The 19,476-nt window shown below is 40.1% G+C and overlaps 1 protein-coding gene across 7 annotated transcripts in view; it reads right to left on the bottom strand.

Annotated features, from left to right (window-relative positions):
- Positions 1 to 19,476, bottom strand: part of COBL (cordon-bleu WH2 repeat protein) — a 255,404-nt gene that overhangs the window by 21,419 nt on the left and 214,509 nt on the right. For all 7 annotated transcript variants that reach the window (XM_090049648.1, XM_090049650.1, XM_090049646.1 and 4 more), the window contains one exon: positions 11,634 to 11,943. In XM_090049648.1, coding sequence (XP_089905774.1) covers positions 11,634 to 11,943 — 310 coding nt within the window. The remainder of the gene's footprint in view (positions 1 to 11,633; positions 11,944 to 19,476) is intronic.

Raw genomic sequence — 19,476 nt, 5'->3', positions numbered from 1 at the left:
AAATAGGAATAAGGTACTCTGTTTTTCTCTTAAATGTATGGCTTCAGAGAAGGTGGCTTTTTTGTGCATTTCTTAATTCTCATAATGACAGTTCACCTCTTCCACCTTAAATCATAAAGAAAATCAGCATCTATGAATACCAGAACTCATGGAATTCAAACGAAGACCTTGAAATACACAGCATGTGTGTGTCTTGGGAAGCGGGTGGTCTGAGGGTTTCTAGTAGCTCACATGACATATAAATATGTTTAAAACTACTTTTTCATACAATAGTATTTAGCAAAGGAAAGCAAAAGGGCTTTTAATTAAAAAATAAACTTCTCCCTCCCAGCTCTACAGACTTTTTTTTTGTTAACCATTCTGTTTTGGCTAGAACCCAAGAAAAATATAAGACTTATTCTGATATCATGTTTTACATTCTGGATAAACATTACCAATGACATTTTCTCTCACACTTTTTTGACTGAGTTTGGAGGTTATCGTGTGCTTTCCTATCTTTATCATAAATTACAAGGTGCTAAAAATTACAGTGCTAGTGAGTTTTAAGCACAAAGTTGAAAGAGTGAACATGCATGGGTTCTAGGATGCCCATTCACTTTATTACTCATGTAGATTAGCAGAGATTCTTTGAAAGAGAAAAGAACAGACAACAGTGGTTGTTAAACTACCAATCTGTTAAACTACAGCATCTGATGAAGTAAACTTGGGTTCATGAAAGCTTGTTTGCATGCTCTCTTTCTCTAAATCTTATTTAGCTAGTCTATAAGGCTAGGGACAGACATTCAAAAAGCACGAGCCTGAATTGATTCAATCTTTGCAGGTTAGTCTAACCTGGCTGGCTAAACCAGTTTTGTAACTGGACAGACATCCCAGACATGCAGGCACATGCCTGCAGCGGCTCCCTTCCTGCCACAGCATGGAGCTGTGGGGGGTATGGCCAGGCTCTGGCAAGAGCTCTGATTAGCGCAGCAGGGAATTGATAACTGTGTTTATCACCCCATTAAGAAAACAACAGAGGGACATTACCAGCTACTTCTTGACTCTGCCTGTTGCTTCAGCAGGGACCCTAGCCAGCATGTGGTCTGCTTCCTGATTCACAGACACCTCCTCAGCAAGGTAGAGGAGGGGAGGAGGGCAGCCCGCAGTCTCTGGAGCTCTGGCCAGGGAGCAGAGGGGAAGGGCCAGCCCTTCTGTAGAGCAGAGAGCCCTGCCTAGCCTAGAGAGCATGCCAGGATGCTGGGGGAGTCTGATTTAATTTAAACCAGCAAGGGGTCTGGGACAGACATTGCATAAACCGGTTTGACCCAAATCAGTTAAGGCGGATACTACATTCAACCAGGTTTAAGTCAAACTGGTTTCAGCCAGCCATTCTCAAACTGGTTTATGTGCACTGAACATTTGTTCTGTTACAGGTTTAAACCAGTTTCTGATTGCTTAAACCGGTTTATGTGTAACGTCTGTCCCTAGCCTAAAGGAGCATATCTACCCTACCTTATGTTAAATTACTACCTTTAGAATTCCACTGAGCAGAGGTTGCAATACACAATTGCTCTTGTGTTGGCCACTCGTTCAGTTGGAGACAAAATTGAAGTTACAACAGCATTTTGTCAAAATAATATTGGGAGATGGACCTTCATAAGAGTCTGCATTCAAAAGGGAAGAGATAAGGCTCAGATAAATCAGCCCAGAAACACTAGATAAGATACTGGGAATTTAATTAAAGATACTAGCAATGCAGTTAGAGAAGCTGCCCTTACCTTATTTTTAGAGCATTTTCATTTAGTTATTTGTAAAAATAACTTGAAGTCAGCACATTTCCAGAGTTATGGAAAGCTTTATATACCGTACTGGGGCTGATGAAAACTAAACACTAACAGCATAACTGCAAACCACAGTGCATATGGAAGGCTATGTAAACTGTATTACGGACACTGACAGTTATGCTGATATTCCATCATCTCCATCTAATATCAAAAGACCCAGGTAAGACCTTCATATCTTAGCCATGATAAATAATAAGAGGCCCACTTTTGAAAGGGAACAAGTACCACTGACTTTCTGTGAGCTCAGTTACCTCTGTAGGTATTGAAAGTGCTCAACTGCTCATAGACACTAGCCTGTTTAATGTAGAAAGACAATATTATGCTAAGAGCAACCACCTGGGTCCTAGGGAATCTGAGGTCATTTCACAGCTCAGTTGGTTACCCGGGTTGCCATTTTTAAGCTAAATACTATTGCGTGTAAAGGTACGGTTAACTTTAATATCTGTCTCAAACTCTAACCAGTAAAATGGGCTTAGGAATACTCCCCCAAATTATGTGAAGAGAACTGCTTTTCATACAGTGTAAAAACAGAGAGATACTAAACGTGTGAAAATGGCTTTCTGTTCAAACCAAGTCATAGTGGTGACCTCAATCTCTATGTGTTTTTGGATTGGCTTCAGCAAATGTCTGCATGTAAAACACTTGGATTAGCTATTTTTCAAATGAACCAACAAAACCATTGGGATCTGTTTTTCTTTCTTCATAGTTTAGGCTGAATGGGCTTTTCTATTGGTTTTTTAAGAGAGGAACAGGAAGGCTGCAAAATAGTACAGCGTGGCTATTTCCATCCCAGCTGGCAGGCTCTCTCATCAACTATGTCACACCACCAAACATCAAGTGTTTCCCTTTCTCTCCCCCCTCCTCCCCCTAACTGTTTCTGAGATGGAAGTGAAGTTTGCTGTGATAACTTTTTAATGTCTCAGCTTCATATGACCAAAGCCTGTGAAAAACTGTAAGCTGTTAATGTACTAGAAAGTATATTCCACCAGGGACTGGTTAGATAACAAAGTCATGATTTGTCTTTAATGTAACTTTTCTAAAAGAGACAGACAAGTAGAGGAAATTAAAAAAAAGCTTCAGAACTGCATTCTGCCACTGTCTGTGTATCACACAGCACTTACAGACCTTTCAAAGTGAAAAAAAGAAAAGACACCCTTTCCCTTTTGAAAACAGGGTTGTTTGGTATTCTGCTATCAGGCTCTTCACAATTTTCTTTTGTGGGGGGGCAAGGAGGGGAACAGAAGTGGAAGGGTTATTATTACATCTATAGGAAGCATGCAGAGACTGAATTAATCTTATTTCCCCTGAAACTGGCCCACCAATAATACTACGTGGATTCAGTTTTGCCCTTAGATATATAAGCTTCACCATCAATTGATTTAATAGGAACTGCAGTCGTCCCTATCAGAGGGAAGATTAGCTTCTTAGCAAGTAATCAGTTTATATTCCCTCTATAATTCTTCTTCATAATCATTGGTGAAAACACAAGGACGGAGTAAAAATGTTGTTGCTCTATACAGACTACTGCTTTGTATATCTTAAGACCCTTTGACCTAAGATTCTATACAAGTATTGATATACTTTATATAAATATCCTTATATACAAGTATTGATACATTAAAACACTGTGCCTCACATCACAGCAACAAGGTATCACCTCAGGTTTGAAGATGGGAAACTGAGACACATGGTGGTTAAATGACTTGTCTATGCTTTCACAGAAAGCCACAAGGCAGAGATGAGCTCCTGCCTCCTAGAACTGTTTCTTTACCAAAAGCCTACATTTCCTGGTGTACAGTTATGGAATATTTTACCCAAGTATCAAGTGACAAATTTTACCTAGGGACAGATTTAATGAAAAGGCTTCTTTAGATTGTTCCTGTAGTTATTTTGAATGTAACATCTTAGCATAGCACTATCATCATTACTTTCCTTCCACAAGCACTTTCACAAAACAAAACAAAAAACAAAACATGAAGAGCTCTTTTTGGGGGAATGTAAAGGGGAAATCTAGAAGGCAATTAGTTCCTTATACACAGTTGTGGTAATATGAACATTACTGTTATTTTTCTCTTAAAACCAGAGCTTCAGAAAAGGCTTTTTTTGTGGGGCATTTCATAATTCGCACCAGTTTTATTCTCTTCCCCACCTCAATCACATGTACAGGGATCTAGAGGGATGGAAAACAGCAAATTACGTAAGAGGCTGAACACTGTGATTCTCTTAGAAACAACAATTTCTTCCCCGCCCCCCATGGATTTTTTTTCCCTTCAAGTACACTTTTATGAAGAAGGAAAAAGGCACTGAAATGAAGCCTGTCAAATTTGGAAGAAAGCAAAAGTATCTCCTCACTCTGGAAGTCAGACCATCACAGGCAGCCTATCTATTCTGTACACACTCCTTTCCTGGTAACTGAGTATGTATTATTTGCTCTGATCATGTCTTGCTCCCTTTTTATGAGGTTTCTTCCCTCTTCACTTACTCCCCTGCAGCCCTCCCTAGACAGAGCACAGAGCTGGTAACCTCTAAGTTTGAACAGATTCAGAATTAGGCAGAACACATCTGCCCAGCCCTACTCTTTCAAGTTTTTCATTATCCTCCCACCCACAAACCAACAGCTCTGTAAGCAGCAGAACAACCACTTCTCAGGCTGGTAACATAAGACCTTGATCTTTCTGCTCACAAACAGCCTACATTGCTAGGGCTAAGTGCAACAATCCCCAAGCCTCCACATAAAGAGAGGAAGTGAGTCTCTTTCCCTATTTATATCCAGGTCATTAATTGCTCCCAGATTTTTTTCATGCCCTCAATTACCTTAAGAACTTTTCCCCTTCTATGGCTGCTGAAACAGTAAGGCTGGGGAGGAGGGGAATGCTCTTCCTATAGTTCATAAAAAACAACTAATTGTTTCATTACATTCTTGTCACAGGCTAGAACTACTGTTTTCATCTTGGGTTTGTAGTCTGTGTACTTTTCTACTTTATAGTTTAATAACCTGAGTTGCTGTTATTAGAGAGGTAGCAGCACCATGTATGGTGAAGATTGCCTGGAAATTCCCATCAGAAGACCCTGTTTATAGATGCTTATAACTGTGTGAAGTGTTAGTTACTTTGGCTGAAATTTTCCATGCCATTTTCCATGCCAAATGGAAAATAGAATTTTTTATTTTATTTTATTTTTTGGCAATTTCAGCCAAAATGGTTAAGCTATTTTCAAGAAGAGAAGGGGGGGGGCAGGAAATCTGTTGTTTTAATCAGGCTGAAAAATTCTGGCAACCTTTAATATGAAATGCTCTGGTACCCCAATGCTTTAGAGCCCAGACCTGAAGTTTGGGAAGAAGGTACCTTTGTGTTAGATATGCTTTCTGCTGTGAAAATCCACCCATTTATGCAAGTTGTGAGCCTTTGCAAAATGGCAGTTCTCACATGCTTACTCAGGAGACACTTGGCTTTAGTACTAAGATCTCCAAAGATTGTATTCTCACTCTAACAACTTCCAGTGTTGATGATAACTTGTTACAGAGTAGCTGAGCATCTTGGGCTACAGGGACAAAACAAGTAAGGCTGCTCCCGAGTGTAATAGGGTTGGTTTGAAACAGAGAACATGCCTTCCCTGTGCTCCCATTGACCTCTTGCTGGGTGCCCAGACAGCATGGAGAAGGAAGCTGTCAGATGTGAATGAAGAGGAGACAAGTGTGGAAAGGGGAGGGACAAATGCAACCTGGGAAAGGGAGCCTGGTATGGAATAGGATTTGGGGAAGAAAAGAAAAATTGTGTCCAGGAATTGTAGAGAAGGTTGCCTCAAATTAGTAGATGATTTTAAACTTAATTTCTCTCTGGCTTCCTACTTCACAGGAGTGTTGTGAAGACAGATTAATTAATGCCTAAGAAGCACCTGGATTTTACAGTTTTAATGGCCGTAGAAAAGCCCATGAAGAAATTAATAGTTGTTTTCAGAGCAGAGTTTGTACAGTAGGCAGCAAATAGGGCTTACGGCCACACACTGAAAATGAAGAAATGGCACAAAGCAGAATGGCTGCTTGTTAATGGAGCACTGTCCATTCTGTGCACTGAATGAAGCATGGAAAGAAAGTTGACTATCATTTAATTAGAGAGTGTATTTGCACATGGGCCCAAATTAAGGTTGCACAGGCAAATATAATACTGGTATTACTTAATTTCTGAGTGCTTGACATTGCAATGAGTTCTTCTTACATGCTGTTTTATGTGCAATTATTTATACAGCACTAGAGAAAAGGTGTGTGCTCTGTTTTACAGGCACATAAAACTGACTGTTCCCTGCCCCAAGGAGGTTGTATGATGACAAAAAGGAAGGATGGGAATTGAAGGGGTAAGAGAGGATAGTAGTTACAACAGGGAGAAATCATGCAACGTGCTCATTGCTGTGCAGGCAACATTTGAACTTCTCTGTAGTTTCTTATTTGCCTCTTGTACTATATATTAAAAGGTGGTGAGGACTGCAGGTACATGATGGAACAGCAACCAAAAGTTGTCAGGTGTAAGGAGGGATATGAAGGAAGCGAGTTGAGCTAAATGGTGAATGGGATCAGTGGTTAATGGTTGTAAGTACATAACTGCATACTGGCTATATCTAGTGTTTATATTATGGTAGTCCCACAAGGGTGCTTGCAGGGGTCAGGATATCACTGTTCTAGGCCCCTTACCAACACATAGTTAAAGAAGAGCATCAGCGTTCCAAAGAGCTTACAGACCAATAATGACAAAGAAAACACAGGGTGGGAGAGAGATAAAGTGACCTGTGCTAGGAAATGCAGTAAGCCAGGCTACAACCAAGATCTCGTGACTCCTTGTTCACTGTTCTATCTAATAGATAGTGGCTATTTGGATTAAGTTACCACCTCAGAAATAAGCGATGCTGCAAGTGCCTCCTATGGTTGGTGTGAAGGGGCTGCTGGACAAGCACCCAAGTTGCCTGCTTTGGATACCTCTAGGTGTTTTTTTAAGTCTCTCTGTCTTGGGGGTCACAGATAACAAGCACCCTCTACATCTCTGCTTGGGAGAGAACATTGTTTGAGATTCATATGTGGTAGTCCCTGTGTTTTCTGGATACATGAAGTTAGCAAGTATGTCATTTCATATCTGAGTTCAGATGTATGCTGGCAGGTGCATACACATCTATTGCATGCTAAGGGCCAGATTTTCCCTTGGATGCACATGGTTTTCCCTACCATTGGTAGCCAGGTACAGACTCCAGACATGATTTTTAAAGGTTGGAATGCATTTCATTTGTATTTGCCTAGAGTATAGTCATGCATCTCCTATGATAATAAGTTTAAATGAATAGAGCCACCCATGCCTGAAGGTCTCTGGGAACCTTAACACAAACAAATTATAAATATAATTAGCCCAAACAATCAACATGGTAGAACATCTCCAGCTAAGCCTCATGTGGAAATCATTAGACTATGTAAACACTTTGAATTTCATTTACACTAAGGTCCCTTCCACTGCAAACATAATTTATTCCCACTTCAAGGGTTCATTACACTGCCAGAGCACAGTGTAAAGTGGCTTTAACGTAAATGGGTCTTTGGCCCTTTCTATAATAGTTCTGTTTTCTTTGGAAACAGTTATTTCATAAAGCAACTCAAGGCAAAATTGTAATCAGCTTTCAACGTTATGGTTGGTAATAGTGATACATGTTTAGCAAACTTGTCAGCTTTTTGTAAAATAATACTGGGCCAAACTACTGTTTTGAGTAATACTGCTGACTTTGGGGAGCTTGGTATCATAACAACTCTGGTTCACAGCTGTTGCTAAATGGTGCACTTTCTTGTGACCAAAGCAACTGTTCGGTTTGGTTTTTGGATTTTCAAAGTAAATCAAGGTAGTGAAAATTGAATCATGTATTATTTGTCCTACATAGCAATGAAATGTTGTCTCTGTTTATTTCATTTAATTTTTTATTTCATTTTAAAGAGATCCTAATTATTTGAACTGGTAGAAAATGGGCAGGAATCCACACACTTTCTATATAGTTCTCTCTTGGCGTTCCGCAGCTTAAGAAACACATGGTACACCCCACTACTGCCAGACTCTACTGTAACTTCACTGGGGTTTAAATCCCAGGCAGAGGGACAGTCCCTGCCCATATGAAGACCCAAATGCAGTCCCAAATAAGCTAGCTGATTTTGTTTTACTCCAGTGGTAATGACTCTACTGGGAAAGCAGAACTTTCAAACTGGCGCACACCAAATTTGGCTACAGTGCTCAAAACAGCTTTAAATCCAGCTAAAGAAGTCAAGACTTTCAAACAAGCAGGTATTTAAAAAATAAATACATTCTTAGGAAATGGGTTTTGAAGACTTAACAAGCTGACCTCAAGAAGAGTGAAAAGCACACTATTTTCAATACTGGCATGTTTGCAAACACTGGTTAGGAGTACAGCTGGATTTCACTTCCAATGCTGTACAAATATTCAAAGCACATCAGTTTCAAAGATTTTACTGTCAGTGGATGCATCTACATGTGTTTTACTGCAGTCGATTAATTAGCTGTACAGTAAAGCATCACCGACTACATGTGTTACCCCTCTTAGGGCACAGTAAATTAACTCTGCTGAAGGATAGTACTATCCTACAGCAGAATTATTTAGTGCACCAAAAATGCATGTGTAGATGGTGACCAAGGCTGGCTGGGGGACAAGGGTGCTACAGTGCTGGGGTTGCCTGCCAGCTAGCCCTGCATTGTAGCAACTTTGTGCCTCAGCCAGCTCCTCCATAGCATGCTGAGCCAGGGCAGAGGAGCTCCACACTGGCAGGCTGATCCAGACCCCCTGCCAGCCAGGGCTGCTCCAATTTGGCTCAGCCTACTGTGGTCCAGAGTGTATGTGTAAATGCTGCACCTGCCTGTGCCACAGTTTATTGCTATGTGCTAATTACATGTGTAGATGCACCCAGAGTCTCTCTTACTAAACTCCAAGTTGTTGCCACTGCAGCATTACAATCAGGATTCTGTAGGGCCTTAAAGCTGAAGTGATTTCATGTTTACAGAAAATAAACTTAAAAAAATAAGAAATAATCCATATCTTACTACCTCAAGTATCCGTAAATTCAATGCCAGGCTTTTATTTTATATATGGCTAACGTTAGGAGATCCAAGTATCACTCACAGGAATGATATGTTATATCTCTCATGTGATACTTTCTTTTTGTAACTTTCTTGATCTTTTTGTGCGGGACTGAGGTAAATCTAAGTCTAAAATGAGGAATGTTTGCCTTTCTGTTAAGCAAAAGATATGGAAGCACTGACTTTTAAGCTGTGGCATGTCACTTAGGTTTTGGTGCTATGTGACTAGTCTTCTCCTTTATTGAGAGATGTGCATGCCATCATAGGCTGCAAATTCTTTTACGCTGATGAGGAATGCTATATTGTTTACCTGTGTCATCATAAAATTTATGTCTATAAATGTCACAAGTATGAGATGAGATTTAGGGATAAGTAAAGAAGTATTTATTAAAGTGAGCATTATTATGCTATATATTATTTATCATGAATATTCATATAAGTTTTTAATCAGTTTGGACCCTTCAATTGGAGTACAAATTGACAACATAGTCACTATGGTGTAGTGTAATTTGGTAAATGTTACACAGTAGCAAGGAACAGATCCACATCCAGCCCTTTCAAGTGCTTGCCTTTATAGAAACAGGGCTGCTAGGTGATGGGGATGCCAATCTGCACAGAGAAAACAATTAACCTGAGGGAGGCAGACACAGGACACATTCCCCACAGTAAGTTTCTTATAGAGAAAAGTTGCTACAGGTTTTTTCCTAGGGCTAACGTTACTCTGGATCCCAGGAACTAATTGAATATTAGGGTTGTGCGTGTTGCACATCTCCTCCCCTACTACACAGTGGGCCCGTCTCCATGTGTGTTTAAATTGCATGAGCGTATTTTAATGCACATTAAAGTGTTACAAACAAGCATGCACTTCAGTTAATGGGAATTAAAATAAGTTAATGCACCTCTTTCTAGTACCTCACAATGGCATTTTTACACATGCTGTGGGGGCAGCGCGGGGAGGACTATGCATTGATTACAGCAGCTCCGAGAGCCACTCTAATTAAAACACTGTTACGTCTCATGTATCGGTGTCCCCCTCACTTAAAAATGGCAGTGGGGGTGCTTGAACTAAAGCTCTTTCAATGTGGGAGCGACGGTGCTTGAACTTAAGCATGGGGACACTGATGCATGAGATACAGGAGGCTGCTGAACTGAGTCTGCTCCAATGCGGTGGAATTCCAGTGCATTGGAGCAGCCTTGTTGCTTGTGTATAGGCACCCAGAAGTACTACATTTAATGCACATTAGGAAAAGCGCACTAATGAACATGTAGACATGCCCAGTAAAGTCGACAATGAATGCAGTAACAGTATGGAGTAAATGTGTTGTATATTCACACTCTGAGATGAAGATTGCTTATTCTTCCCCAGAGGCCTGATCCAAAGCTGATTGTTTGGTGGAATTTAGATTAGGCCCTGTTTGGTGGAGTTTAGACTAGGCCCACAAGGTTAGCAGTAGTAATTTTACCACTCTATGACATCTTCCGTGCACAAAAGACCCTGAGTATCTGTGGTAGATTGTACAGTAAGGAAGGTCTACCAGTTAAGCATATATCCATACGGATCTTGACTTTGTACCCCACTGACACTGATGGAAATACAGTCAGCCCCATGGTCCACTGAGAATGTAAGTATTGACTATGTTAACTTATGCCCTAGCATGACTGGGGAAAAGTGGCCCTTGGAAACATATGGGAGTAATTAAAAAGATCCTGATATATGCTGTTTTGAAAGGATGGAAAATTCATTGCTGAACACAGAGAAGAGAGCAGGGCTTCTGGGGGAATAAGGATTTCCAAAAATGTCTGGCCCCAAACCATTACAGCATCAGGCTGGGCAGGTGCCCATTTGTGGGTTCTCTTGAGCCACCTTCCTTGTTGGAGGCACAGCTGCACATTTGTCTTAGCAGCCATTGGCTTGCCATTGCTATTTGCAAAGTACTGGGAATTCTGGGTTCTCTCCGCCAGTCTGCCTCTGACTCACTGTGTGATTTTTGGCAGATAACTAGAAGTCAGTTTCACTGATGCATGTAGGAAGTTTCTACTTAGTTTCCAAGTTCTTCTGTACCAGCTCCATGCTACGTTTGTGTTGCAAAACCCACAGGGAAATACTTACTTGTCTAAGAAAAAATGATTTAAAGAGAACTGGAGAATCATCTCTGGTGGAGTTAGTTCTTTTAAGGGCTTACACATACATGAGTACTCATGTATATATGCATAGAAACATACATCAATATATATTTATCTTCCAAACATCAGTGTGATCCGGCAAAGTCGTTTTCATCTAGCTTTCATAATCCGACTTCTGCCAGCTTTCATCATGAACCAAACCTGAGCAAAATGTTATTTTCTTAGCTTAATATGCTGACATACAATAAAATTACGGCAGCCCAGATGCTATCAATGCCTCAAGGTTAACCAAACAATGACATAGAACTGTTTAAGACTTCTTGGAGAACTCTGTCCCAAAGATCAGCAGCATTGGGCAAGAAATACAGTTACAAATTAAAACAAAAAGGTAATATTTGCCAGTTGCTGCAGATGTAAGTTTTGGACCAAACTTTTTCATTAGGATGAGCCTGAAGATGTTGGCATTGGTTTATGAACTAACAACAGAGAGCAGAAAGAGAAGTTGGCTTTGTAAATGTTTTCCTATAATATAAACAACCAAGACAACTTTTAAGGTTTGCTTGCAAACAGGGCTTACCTCTTGTGAGTGCTTCCAGATTTGTTGCTATCACAGGAGGCATTCCTTACTGGGTACAACTCTGCAGCATGAGGTACTTCTGTTTCAGCCGAGTCCACTTGACCATTTGCTGATCGGTCTCTTAATTTTACGATGTCATTTTGTGAATCCAAAGACACAATATCAGATGGAGAACTCATGACCCCTGAGTCATCAGTGGTATCTTCTGATGCAAAGCAGCTGCTTACTGAGGCTGTTTCCTCTAGCTCTGACAGTTCCAGGACCACATCATCCACAATATATATATATTCTTGTGTGAGCTGCAGGCTCTCTGGACGAAACATAGCAAGGAGAATTAGCTGAATTTATTACTTATGCTTAAGGAACTCCTAAGGAGAGTAATAAGCCTATAAGGGGAATGTCTATCACATTGAACTCAATGGGAATTTTGCTAATGACTTAGAGGGTCCACGGTTTCACATACTATGCATATTCCTGTCTGATTGGAAACGAAGGGGAATGCTGTCTGAAATAGCAGGAGTGAGCAAGGCACTTGCACCTTTAAAAAAGATGACCTGAAAAAGTGAAGAACGATGCTTTCCCCCTTCTTTGCTTTCTGAAAGGTGCTTCTCTTTCCCCTTATTTTCTGTTAAAATGTCAGTGTTTTTTAATCTGTCTACTGGCTTACTCTATAGAACTCCTTGGGGGATTATGAGAGTGGGAATTTTCTGTTCCTTCAAAATGAAAGAGTAGTGATTTTTAATCAAGATAATTATTTTCCTTAGTGTTGGTCCATTTGACTTAAACAGGCATTAAAATTAAAAAAGCAAAATAAAAATCCCAAAGTTTTAAACTGCCTGGTTTAAAAAAAACAACCAAGCAACAAAATTATATTGCTTGTGGTGTCATAATCCATCTTGTTCTTTTGTTGACAGCAAGGAAGTCCAGAAATTCAAACATCAAATTCCAAGCAGAAATAAACCCTTTACTAAAAACAAGACTGGCACTAGGGAGAGATGTATGCTCTATTCCAGGTCTGCCACTGGCTTGCAGGGCATTTCTACATGAGCTGTTTTATCTCTTTGGCTCTGAGCCTTGGCATCTCTAAAGTGTGGATGATGACACCTCTCCCCTCTGTAGAGCACTTTTAGACCTACTGATAAGTGCTTTATCTGAGTTAGGTATTACAATTAAAATTAAACAAAGTAGAAAGTTTGTGACTTTCTGTCTTATATAGATGCATAAGATAGGGAACACAGGCAACATTCTTCCTTCTACAGGTCAAAGTTTAACTTTGTGAAAGAGGTAAGTGATGAATTACTCAAGACAGTACCATTGTTCACCCGCACTGCACTTCAGTTCTTTTCCTAGGTTTTTTTTCTTTACCAAAATATAAACTTTTTGATATTTCCAAAAGCAATACACAAATTTGGGCTCCATCCTGCAATTATTCCATTTGATGAGAATTCCCAATTAGGTGAACATTTTTGCTAATGAAGATGAAAACTGAATCCAAATAAATGTCTTTCAAGAAAGAATAATACATTTTTTCTAAATATGGAATTATAAGTAAACTCCATTATGCTCTTTCAGCTCCCAGGGAGAGGAAGTTTCAAAAGCAGTGTGTATTCTATCTCGATTCTGTAAACATGCATACATGTGCTCACTTTAATTGAGCAGTGCCAATGAGTTCAATGGGGCTACCATGATGTGTCAACATTAAGCAAATGCCTAAGTGTTTGCAGGGTGGGAGCCTACAATTTAAAAAAAAAAAAAAAAAAGAATATGAAGGTCAGTAATAATAATGCAGACAGACAACTATTCCATGTGTTAAATTACATCTTGAGCTGCAATATTTTATTCTCTTTTGAAAGGCAACAAGTTATTTGACAACTGTTTGGTTAAGGAAAAAGGAGATGTTTTGTAGAAATGCAGTATTAAATAAAATATATATAGTTTTTAAGAAGATGAAGCTTTAAAAAAATTTGAATAAAATCAAACCAAAATTCTCCTTGGCTGAGGTTACAAGATACCATTAAGCACTGAAATTGATTTCTGGCAGCAGAAGCAATAAAATTCATAGGATTACAAATCATGATTAAAGCTGTAAGTGCTGTCAGGCATCAATATGAATGATTGAGGATGTTACAAAAACTCCACAGCAACTTTGGGGGCTATTACTTTATTCATTTGACCTCATTTTCTATTACATTAGTTCTAGTTTTTCAGATTTAATCAAGGATTTTATCACGCTTAATAGGACACTTTATAAAAAAGTACAGAGAGGGCACTAAACTGATCATGATCATAGCACAGAAGAGCATCTAGTACAGCCTGAACACAAAGATGTAAGAATAACCATGTAACTAAAGCCCCTGCCTCAAAATGGGAGAATATGCCCCTACAACACACAATAAACAAACATCATATGGTGTACATGCTGCTTGGTTATCAATTAACTTGAAACGTGTATGAATAAAAGCTAAAATAAGAGACTAAGAGAGGGAAATAGAATATATTATAGCAAAGAAAGTGCTTTAAAGGGGAAAAAAGCACACAGGGCAGCTTAGAAGCAATGCACAATGCAATATAACTTGATGCACAGACTTTCACTGATAACTATGAAATACCTGTGTCTGCTGCCTGAAACATGCCACCCCTGCTGCTGCTACAAGGCTGCATGTGCAGTTTGCTACTGACATGATTCCACCGGTTGGCATACATATCTGTGCATTTGGGATTTCTCCCTTCCTAGGGCTCCTAGGACAGCAAACTGTCAAACTTCAAGTCTTGCAACTCCAAAACTCCTGTTCCATACAGCAACAAAGAAAATAGACAGCCGTCCCCAAAATATCCACGCCCAAGTGAGAAAAGAATCCAGCATGTGAGACTTTGAATCCTGGAGTTCTGGGATTTGATGTGAAGACCTTGCCTCCAAGACCTAATGCTACATTTCTATTTTGACATGTGGCAATGTGAAACAGCATCTTCTTACTCAATACTTCTGTAACAAATTGGTCACTCAGTCCATCCACTGTGGAAAAAGAGAAATATTTCCTGCTTCCCTATCCTCCTAGTACAGCCAAGGCCTTGTCTTCATGAGGAAAAAAATAGTGTGTTTCAGACAATTGTGTTAATTAGCAGTATACCTTGTTGAGATAAAAGATATAGTCTTCTCCAGAGCTAACTTTTACCTTGGCCCATAATCTTCACTTAGAAGTCAACAGGGCAAACTGTGCCCTGCTGATATTGTATAATTTTCAGTGTCCTTTGATTCAGTTGATTATGAAGTACTGATAAAGAGTTTACATGACCTGGTGGGTATTTGCAGGGCAGTTCGTAATTGGTTCCAACCTTTGCTAGCTGGGAGATCTCAGAGGGTCAATGGGCAAGCCTTGTCATCTCCTTGGGATCTTACCTCTGGGGCCCCCAAGGCTCCAATCAGATCAACATATATATGAGGCAAGTTTGTGAAGAAATCTGGGGTGAGGTACCATCAGAACGCTGATGGCACTGCTCTTTCTTTTTAATCTGCCCTGGGCTGTACAGTCTCTGTTCTTTCTCAGTGCTTGACTACAGTTGTGGATTGGGTGTGGATGAACCAACTGAAGCTGAATCCAGACAAACAGAGGTGACAGTAGTGGACAGTCTGCATGACCTGTGGGAGTTTAGTACACTTATCATTGAGGAGGTTCAGCCTCTCCTTTTTACTCCGGTTCATAGCTTGGTTTGGGGCTCCAACTACTATAACTGGATCTTCAGGTGTGTCACTTTCAAAGTGTCTTTCACTAACTTCATCCTCAGATAGATTCAGATAGGGCCCTTCATGGCTTGGGCTCTACAAACGTAAGAGACTGCCTTCTCCCTTATGCCACGTTGTGATATCCAACATCATCCAAGAGAAACTTCTCTGCAAGTATCATCAATACTTCAAGTTCATCTGGCAAAAGCACATGAAAGATTGTTCTTGGTAGCCGCCCTTCTCTCCCCCTTCAGGCCCACCAGAGCCCAAACTTGGACATCTGCTGGAAGCACTATAAGACTTTGCCATTTGAGTAGGAGTTTAAGCTGGCAAAACTAAGATAATATTTTTTTTCCCTTTGGGGTGAGGGGAGGGTTGCTCTATAATACATTGTTAATATAATAATAATAATATAATGTCTTAATACTCTGTTGACTTTAATAATTTATTTCATTTTTCCTGTTTTATTCTTGTTTGTTTTATTAGCTCTTTGGCTCTCTTCTGTATGCCACCCTGAGTCTTTGTCAGGAAAGGTTGCATATAAATCTAAATGACAATGATAATAAGAATAACCAAATAACCCACGAGAACTTGTCTTCAGTGGGGCTTTACACTGAATTTGTTATCATAATGGTAAGAACATACCACTATTTGTGAAATAGTGAAAGAATCATGCTCAAGAAGAACAGGCTGGCTCCTGCTCTTCCTTGTGGATTGTTTACACAATTTCAATCACACTCACCCAGGCAAAACTGCTGAAGGGAAAGGGATTGCACATGTGCCAGTGAGACCATGATTTGCCTTATTACAAGGGATGACTCATGATATGAAAAGCACTAAAACTTGACTTTCAGAAGCCAGGTTCTGTGTCTAGAGCTAGCAGAAAGAAAGCGCCTTCTATAAAGTGTAACTTGTAAACAAAGTACATTTGATGTTAAAAATGCAAAAACAGTGCCTTTTTTCTCAATTCACTTTTCAGTACACAACTCCAATCCAGAGGCAGAGGAAAGATAAAGGAATTGAGGACATACTAACTGTTTTGCTGTAGGATGCTTAGAAATGAGTAGGGATGTGATTTTAGTTGCTTCTGGAAAGAAAAAACAAAGCACTTTTTCATGTTTTCTCCCCTCTCATTATACTATGCCCAACAAGCCTGCAAACGTAGGCCCCAATTTTGGAGTTCTTAGGCAAAAAAACGGTTCTCAAGTAACAGACACTGAGCAAGAACTTCAAGACTAATTTTACAGATGATAACTACTTCAGATAAATTAATGTGATAGGTTGTCTGCATTGCTAAACACATAATGAACTCCAACTCCTGTTCTCAAGGCCATCAGTGCAAATCCACTCACTTCAATTGGCTCACGCTGTGGTAAAGGGGAGTTAATCAGCAATAGCATTTCATACTCTGTGGCATCTAAATCTTAACCGAAATTAGATGGTGCCAAGTAATACATTGTGCACTCTCTTATCTCTACCACGTACCAGGTTACAGTCTGCCAAGCCCACATTTGTCTTGGAGCAAGGCTCTCTGTTGCTTAGTAGTGAAAAGCACTGTCACTGCACAATTAGGTCAACCACAAGTAACAAAGTTGTTTTTTGTTTTGTTTTGTTTTTAAGTATGCTTCCTGCGATCTTCAAGAGGCAAAGAGGAGTGTAGCTCATCAGAAAAGAATGTGAGCTACTTGTTTAGCACAATACAAATCTTGTCAAGTTAATCTCAAAACACTGTAAGTAATTAAGACAACATTAGATTCTAATTTGAGGAGAATCACATATTTCCCATGTACATATATCTACACGTGTTTTGATAATGCATATATGTATACACAGATTTTATACATACAAATAAATACATACAGTGTCAAAGTTGGTAGATTTATCATTTTCAAGCATCTTTCACCCAATTAATTTTTTCAACGCTTGCAAAGAATGAATCAATTTTAATATTTAATGAATGACCTAGGATAAATGCACCTCCTAGTCACACCAACATAAGCCTCACCAACATAAGCCAGTCACAAAACTTTTTTTTTTTTTTCAGTGGGCATACGGTAAAGCCCTTTAGTTGTCTGATTACAACAGCTTGCTAAATGCTGTTATATTCTCTTTTTATGATATTGCTGATTTGCTGGCATATCCAGCAATGACAGAAATAGTAAACTGAAATGCATATTTAAAGGATGCTGTTGATTTAACCCTTATGTAATGGATAGCTGGAGCTTTGTATTTTTTTAACAGATCAGTGTTCCTTTAATAACTCTCAGTAGTTGCATTCTGCTCTAAAAATTATTTTCAGGTTTCTTTCATTCCTTGTTTTTCTGCCAATTTTTTTATTTTCCCAGGGCAAAATTGTTCTGTTCTACCAACAGCATTTTTTATAGGTAATAAAAAGAATTACATTACATAAAGCAAAAATTAATTTCTTATAATGCCCTCCCCTAGAAATTACCACTGTGACGGTGCTTAAAACCTCTAGCTAGACAAAAACAGTACTCTAATTATTAGCATTGGATATTGCCACTGGATATTTGCTAAATATCATCACAAAAGAAATAATATTTGGAAAAAATCTCTGAAGTTGATCAGAAAGACTTGTAACGTGCAGAATGGGTGAATTTTTCAAAAAGGAAATTTCCTTCTGTAACTTTTTTTTATAAAGGCAAAGATTGAGAGACATTATAAAAATGGGTGAGTCAGGATAATTTTCACACAAGTTAAAAGGTTTCTTGCAGAAATGTATTTGAAAAGGGACTGAAAACTTACTGTGACTATGAATAGTTAAAAGAAGAGTTCTTACTAAGCAGGCAAGGCCAAGAACAGGGAGGGCCAAACTCCCTTCAGTAACAGCTCTTCAAATTTATTCACTTCAGTTAGCTGGCCTACTGTAACAGTTTCTTGGTGTGTTTTCTGAAAGGAAAGCCCAATTGAACTGCATCCATTTTACAGTTGTTCTCAGAGACACTGAACCGAACAGAGAAAGCCCAGATATGACTTTGTAACATCTTCAAAAAAGGGAAGAAGGAGGACCCAGAAAACTATAGGCCAGTCAGTCTTACCTCGATCCCGGGTAAGCTTTTTTAGAGAATTATCCTGGCACATGTCCATAAAGGGCCAGCAGGGGAGATTATGCTTAGGGGTGACCTACACGGGTTCATCAGAGGCAGGTCCTGTCAGACCAACCTAGTGGCCTTCTACAACCAGGTCATAAAATCCTTAGATGCAGAGGCAGCAATGGACGTAGTCTTTCTGGACTTTAGGAAGGCCTTTGACACTGTCTCTCACTCCCTTCTCATTAAAAAACTAGGGGACTGTGGTGTCAACACCTACACAGTCAAATGGGTCGCTAACTGGCTGGAGGGTCGCACCCAGAGAGTGGTAGTGGATGGGTCATTTTCGACCTGGAGGGATATGGGCAGTGGGGTCCCGGGCCCGAACTGTTCAACATCTTCATCAGTGACTTGGACAAGGGGGTAAAAAGCACCCTGTTCAAATTTGCTGATGACACTAAGATGTGGGGGGATGTGGGCACACTATAAGGAAGGAATAGGCTACAATCAGACCTAGACAGCTTACAGAGGTGGGCGGATGAGAATAGGATGGGATTCAACACTGACAAGTGCAAGGTGATGCACCTGGGGAGGAAGAACCAGCAGCATACCTACAGGCTGGGGAACTTCTTTCTCATCAGTGCAGAGGCAGAAAAGGATCTTGGAGTCATCACTGATGCCAAAATGAACATGGGCCAACAGTATGGGGACATGGTCTGGAAAGCCAACTGTACCTTGTCATGCATCCACAGTTGCATCTTGAGCAGGTCCAAGGAGGTGATCCTCCCCCTCTATGCGACACTCGTCAGGCCGCAGTTGGAGTACTGCATCCAGTTCTGGGTGCTACACTTCAGGAGGGATGTGGACAACATGGAGAGGGTCCAGAGGAGGGCCACCTGCATGTTCGCGGGCAGCAGGGCAGGCCCTATGAGGAGAGGCTACGGGACCTGAACCTGTTCAGCCTCCACAAGAGAAGGCTGAAGGGGGGTCTAGTGGCCTGTTACAAACTAGTTAGAGGGGACCAGCAGGCACTGGGGGAGTCCCTGTTCCCCCAAGCACTACCAGGAATGAC

Source organism: Crocodylus siamensis, chromosome 5 (genome assembly GCF_052110815.1).
Source record: "Crocodylus siamensis isolate JL-2025a chromosome 5, ASM5211081v1, whole genome shotgun sequence".
Classification (NCBI taxonomy): domain Eukaryota; kingdom Metazoa; phylum Chordata; order Crocodylia; family Crocodylidae; genus Crocodylus; species Crocodylus siamensis.
The sequence above is the reverse complement of the archived record's forward strand: the minus strand, read 5'-3'. Positions and strand labels throughout refer to the sequence as shown.